The sequence below is a fragment of the Rhodamnia argentea genome, chromosome 4 (assembly GCF_020921035.1).
Source record: "Rhodamnia argentea isolate NSW1041297 chromosome 4, ASM2092103v1, whole genome shotgun sequence".
Lineage (NCBI taxonomy): Eukaryota > Viridiplantae > Streptophyta > Magnoliopsida > Myrtales > Myrtaceae > Rhodamnia > Rhodamnia argentea.
Genome location: NC_063153.1, coordinates 15,276,426 through 15,282,425, shown reverse-complemented (window position 1 = coordinate 15,282,425; position 6,000 = coordinate 15,276,426). Strand labels below are relative to the sequence as shown.

The following is a 6,000-nucleotide window of genomic DNA, read 5'->3' as shown; positions in this document are numbered from 1 at the left end:
TGACCTGTCGTCGGTGCTACGAAGGTGGTACCCAGCACATGCTCTCGGAGCGACTGGAGCCACTGACCAGGACGTTAACGATGCCCGCGTGCCTGCAGCGGCGGCGGCGGCGGCTGCGGTTGATGGGCTCGGGTCGAAGAGGAGATGTGTGTGCTCGCCGACGCGGCACCCCAGATCTTTCCGGTGTAGGCGCCACCAGGCTGAGTATGTGTGGGGTGGTGGGATGGTAAGAAAATGACCAGAAGACACGTGCAAACTTGTAGCTCGCTGCTTGAGAAAAAGAAAGAAGGAAGGAAGCTAGGACATGTCTAGCTTTTCTGTCTGTGAATTGCGATGCCTTTGTCATTCCAGTTTTCAGTTTTACAAATGAAAAAATGGGTGATACGTGCAAGCCACTTTCTTTTGAATGTATGCCTGTGATTAAATGAGTAACTTATCGAAAATCCAGCTAATTCCTCGTGCCGGGTCAGTCTCGCAGTCCGCGGGCAAAAGAAGTAACAAAGAAGATCAGCCCCTTCACAAATTCCGTGCCTCATAGCTCCAAACCAAAAACCACAGATAATATGACAAGCCGGGTTCGAAATCAGCAGTCCAGGAGTGGCATGGCGGCGAGAGAGACTCGCCAGCGCATTAAAGCAGCTGCCATCGATGAAAGCACCGCCATGCCGAGCCAAGTGTGCAGAAATTGTATGGAAACTAGTCGTAAGAGAAGAACATAGAAGGGTGATTGTGCAGATACTCTTTACTTCCAAATTTTAACCTCTCTAATGAACTAAACAGTAGGAGCTTGGAGGCCAGTCGTCGTTTTGCCTACTATACTTATAGCTCCCGTTTGTTCTTTCTTACAACCTGTGTTCACAAATTGTGTCAACCCTTTTCATGAGGAGGAAAATGGCAGATAGTGCCGGAAAAACAGAATCATTCGGGATGGACATGCTGGAAATTCTTTTCAACAGAAAAATGAAGATAACATAGTAACATCTAACGATATAGGTCGCCCAGGTTCCTTGGTGCAACCTTAGATATTTCGAAAACCAATCTCCAAAGTCTGCATATTAGATCGTTCGACAAACAGCGAGTGGATAAATAATCATATTCAATATCTGCTAAGACTCTGAATATCAACTAACAGTAAAATTTTGTAGACCATCAGCACACCCATCATTATCAAAGGCCATTATCTGTAAGAATAAGAGGACACTGTTAAATGATGTCAACGGTCCAATCCAAGGGCATAACCAAGGTTCAAATCCTGGCAAAGGCAATTTTCTTAAGATGATCCTCAAGAATCTATTACCTTTGTAGTTATCCACTTCGAGGGGGATGGCAGGAACTACCACAACTTGATGGGATTTAGGTGCTCTCGGAGGCAAAAACCCTACTTCACTATAACAAAAGATAAAAAGAACAAAGTTGCAGTTGGTTCAGCAAGATTATCGCAACACTTTCAACGTTAAATATAGCTCATCCAACAGAAGATTAAAGACATTGGACCTCCAGTCCAAGAGACGCATCCATGACATACTGCTTTTGAAGAATTTATTAATACCAGCAGATAAAGGATATCCATTTTGTATATACACAGAGTTACCAGTCCTGCTGCTCTATAAATTTATGTATCTCACATTGTATGTGTCATCATTTGCATAATGAACCTATAAATAAAGGGGCGCCTGAAAAATGAATACAATCTACATACAGCGACGAAGACCAAGCTTTATCCCCAGTGAGAACATTTTGGAGTCCGGAGGAAAGCCTTCCGCAATCACTGCAAGCATTTAATGTTAGATATGTATTGACTGCTTGTACTTTCTCCTAAGACGCAGATAATCATAGCCATCGAGGATTTTCCACTGATCTGCTGGGAGTAATAACCAAAATCTGTCAAACTATGTAAGCTGGTGTAATGCAAAGATAACCAATAGACTTTCACTGAGGAGAGACTACTCGACAATCAACTCTTCACTGGCGAGGGATGAAAGAGCTCCTAGCAAAGAAAGAAAAGGAGGAAAAAATATCATTCAGTTTAGGCAGCAGTTTATCTGTTAGCTACACAGCATATTTTCCTATTCGTATATGCAACTAAGAATCGAAACTGTACGGTCATTGCATTCTTGAGTGAACGATTTCTCCTTATGTCCCACACAACATTACTAAATCTTACAGTTCACGGCCCAGTATCCATGCCCAACAGGTCAACATGGTACAACTATTGCAGTTGGACATCACAAATTAGTCCATCTGTACAAGAGCCTGGAAGGACTCGGTCATTACTATAAAACAGATTAACCTGAATTGACACAACTTATTCGAGCAAATCACACCACATGGGAGGAACATCAAGTATCCTAATTATCCTAATTGGAGAATACCCAGACAACATTACTAAATCTTACAGTTCACGGCCCAGTATCCATGCCCAACAGGTTAACATGGTATAACTATTGCAGTTGGACATCACAAATTAGTCCGACCGTACAAGAGCCTGGAAGGTCTCAGTCGTTACTATAAAACATATTAAAGGAGTCCACCCGAATTGACACAACTTATTCGAGCAAATCACACCACATGGGAGGCTCTCTCTCTCTCTCTCAAGGCATCTTGAGTAACCAATTATGGTAGATCACTCAAAACCACACATTAATCGTCCATAAAGAGATATTACACGTGAAATTGACATCAAATTGCAGAATTTCTCACCTCAGGAGAGCAGTTTTGATGGGCAATAGTCTGGTTCTTGACATTAACAGATACCTCACAAGATACCCTCGCCTAACACACATTTGAACACAAGAAATTCAAGATAAAATCAGTTAGAAAGCCATTCACATTTCAGTAGAACACAAGCGGCCACAATTATCCGTCACATTGCAGATGGTATGCTCCATTGAAGCCATGGGAAAGATAATTAAGACTCAGCATTCATCGAGAATGGTTTTCTTGCACCATTCAAACACATAGCTATGACTAATATGGCAACGCATATGAGAACTTTATACATTGATATTTCCTTCATACCGTTCATTTGTAAAGTAACAAACAGCATGCCTCATGAATGACAGGATTTTCAGGCCAGTGAGGTCACCAATTTGTAGCACAAAACCAGAAACAGAGCCCCAAACTCAATCAAGAAGTGGATATCATAGTTCAATCTAGAAGTGCATATCGCAGAAAGAAAAGTGCAACGACCAAAGCAGACAAGTTATTGACTAAATCAGCTATAAAAGAAACAATAAAGTAAAAGTCCGAGACTGTTACATATCACAAGAAAGAAGCAGCTTGCATACTGGGAAATGCTAAATACCTCTTAAACAAATCTCCGAGTCCACAAAATGCTACATGTTAGTAATAGTATCAGGATAACATATCATCAATAATCCAAAAGCCTTCCCTTCACTTTGATGAGCAGGCTAACAGACAAATGATCAAGTGAGTGCATCTGCGCTAACTGCTAATCAATGTGCATGAATAATGTAATCTCATATGCCAACTCCGCACATTTTCAAACGGGACAGGGCGCAGCTATGTCATATAAGCATTTCCCAAACAAATCAGAGTAGTCTTCCAACCTCTCCAGCAGACTGACACCGACAGATCCCGCTGTATATCAACTTTGTTTTCTCACAATGCACATGATGCCCTCGTACCCGATTTCAGTGTGTTGCCATGGTCAGCTCAAAATATTTGTCATCCACAAAAATCTAACCATTTTGCCACTACAATGCACATTGCCCTGGTGATCATATCAGCATTTCCAACCCTAAGTCTGGGGCATCACTACCATGATGCTCACAAGCTTCCAACTTTAAAAATACAAACTCTTAACAAAGTTCTTTCGGTACCCATACATTGACATTTCAAATCCACAAGTACTTCCATCAACAATTGAATCACCGCCCTTTGCACGGAAACAAACGCTAGTAATTGCCATTTTTCTCAAATCAAAGCGAATCAGAACACCACATTCCAAAGACAAATTTGCTACACACACTACAATCGACAATCAAAGCTTAGAGACACAATTACCTTAATAGGCAACTCAACGAACAGAATCCCCAAAACACCGTTGACTTTCGCGTCCGCGTCGAACGGCACCACACCCTTTGCCAAGTCCTCGAGCAGGTAAAACGCGTCGTGGACGACCTGGAGCCCGTCCAGGTCGAGCGTGGTGTCCACATACGACGACCCTCGCGCCCTGATCCTCTCGCCCTCCGTCGTGACGAACCCCAGCTCCCTCCCCCGGTACCCCACCGAGACGTTGAACGACCTCAGGTACATGGAGAACAGGTCCCTGTTCTGGACCCGGAGGGTGAGGTTGAAGGAGAGGTCGAGGGTGAGGCTCGGGGACATGCTGACCCGGACGCGGTTGAGCCTGATCCGGGTGAGCTGAACGGCGGGGTCGGAGGGGAAGAGGAGGAACGCGGAGGCGGCGACGAGGAGGAGAGCGGCGGAGAAGCCGAGGCAGCGGCGGAGGCGGAAGCCGCCGTGGCGGGGGTAAGGGGGGAGGACGACAACGACGGCGGCGGCGTTGGGTGGAGGAGGTGGGAGAGGAGCGTAGGGAATGGAGGCGGTGGAGTGCTTGGAGGACATGTTTGGACTGGCGATGAATTGGATGGGTTGTTCTGCCGTTGGAGTGTTTTATCGCGTGCGACCATTGCGATTCCTTTTTCCGTACACGACGGCATGGGGCGTCGGCCAGATTGACGCCAGGTGCTTGTAGGGGGTCATCGGTTCCCGGTCCGATCCGACTCCCTTCAAGAACCGAGAATCGGACTAATGGTCTTGATTCTCAATTTTTGAGAATCGAAAATCAGACCACAGATACGATCCTATTCCTAGGCGGTTCCATTAGATTAGACACAGGCCAAAAATATATATATATACACCATTCCTAATATGAAGTATATGAGATTGGTTATTTTCAAAAAATAAAACAAAGTGTAACTAAAAAGACTTCTACATAAGAGAATAAAAAATAGATAGTGTTAATAGCTTCTCAATTTAATAAAATTTCTTAGACACCCTTAACAAGTAAAGAGAGGATAACTTTTAAAAAAAAATTCGACTCGTCCAGTCCTAGGATCCTAGAATCGGGAACCAAACCGCTCCCTCTATAACCGGGAATCGGAGGTCCGGTCCGAGCAATCCCAATTCGGATGATCCGATTTGCTCATCCCTAGATGCCTGTATCTATCGAGAAAATATTGGGTAGGCTGGCCATGCCATGTCATCGTACACCCCGACATCGTACACCCCGACTAATCACGAGAGGACATGTGGCTTCACGTCAGTCGAGTGGAGCCTACAAGCTTTTCTGCACAAAAAATTCTTCATCTTTGAAAATCCCTCTTACGAAGACTTGCCACACCTAGATTGAGACCTCCTTTTTCTCTCTCCCCTTTTTTCTGCGGAAGAAGATGTGACCTCTTGTCCCTTCTCAAGAAGAAAGACGCGACACTCCTCTCTCCCTCTCTTTCTCGCTTTTGAAATTTTGGGTCTTCGACTTCTGTCTCTACTTCGCTTGCTCCGCGCTCTCTGCTTCGGTACTCGTTTGGTCTTTGCTCCAGCACTCTCTCCGTCCCTCGCTCTCCCTTTGCTCCGGCGCACGCTTGCTCTCGCTCGGTGCTCCTTAGTTCTCCGATGCTCGTTTGGTCTCTACTGCGGCACTCATTGACTCTTTGCTCCACCCCTCGCTCACTCCATTGCTCGAGGGTACTCTGCTCCGGCACTCACTCCCACGCTCCGCTCCGGCCCTGGCTCCCTCTCTCTGCTCCAGCATTCACGGGCTCTCTACTCCGACCCTCGCTCACTCCGTTGCTTGAGCATTGTAAGCACAGTTTGGGTCACGCCATGAGGAAAGAAAGGTTTGTGCTATAATTACCTTGTTTGTTGCTTGCGGTGTGTTATCTTGGTAAGGATTTACTTGGCTCAATTGATTCAAATGTCTCGGATGTAATGGCATCCCATCAGATAAGAATCAGTCGATGCAAATGTCTAGAT

At 45.1% G+C, this 6,000-nt stretch overlaps 1 protein-coding gene across 7 annotated transcripts; it reads right to left on the bottom strand.

Moving 5' to 3' along the window:
• Positions 1-1,242: 1,242 nt before the first annotated feature.
• Positions 1,243-4,658, bottom strand: LOC115749094. 7 transcript variants are annotated; one of them, XR_007198099.1, is made up of 5 exons: positions 4,027-4,650; positions 2,701-2,772; positions 1,876-1,987; positions 1,700-1,768; positions 1,246-1,378 (listed from the first exon to the last, which is right to left on the bottom strand). XR_007198099.1 is itself a non-coding variant. In XM_048277406.1 (3 exons), exons 1-3 carry the CDS (start codon positions 4,588-4,590, stop codon positions 1,334-1,336), a joined length of 681 nt encoding a protein of 226 aa, XP_048133363.1. In that variant the 5' UTR covers positions 4,591-4,658; the 3' UTR covers positions 1,243-1,333. The 7 variants fall into 7 exon arrangements, 3 of the variants coding, with proteins under 3 accessions (XP_048133363.1, XP_048133364.1, XP_030541643.1); XR_007198100.1 differs by lacking the exon at positions 1,876-1,987 and having other exon boundaries at positions 4,027-4,656; XR_007198097.1 differs by having other exon boundaries at positions 1,700-1,987; positions 4,027-4,649.
• Positions 4,659-6,000: the final 1,342 nt, after the last annotated feature.

Coding starts and splice junctions, on each gene's coding strand:
- LOC115749094 (XM_048277406.1), bottom strand. CDS start 4,590: ATGTCCTCCAAGCACTCCACCGCCTCCATTCCCTACGCTCCTCTCCCA. Junction 2,773..4,026: donor TCGTTGAGTTGCCTATTAAG/GTAATTGTGTCT, acceptor AATGTGTGTTAG/GCGAGGGTATCTTGTGAGGT. Junction 1,379..2,700: donor ATCAAAACTGCTCTCCTGAG/GTGAGAAATTCT, acceptor ATAGTGAAGTAG/GGTTTTTGCCTCCGAGAGCA.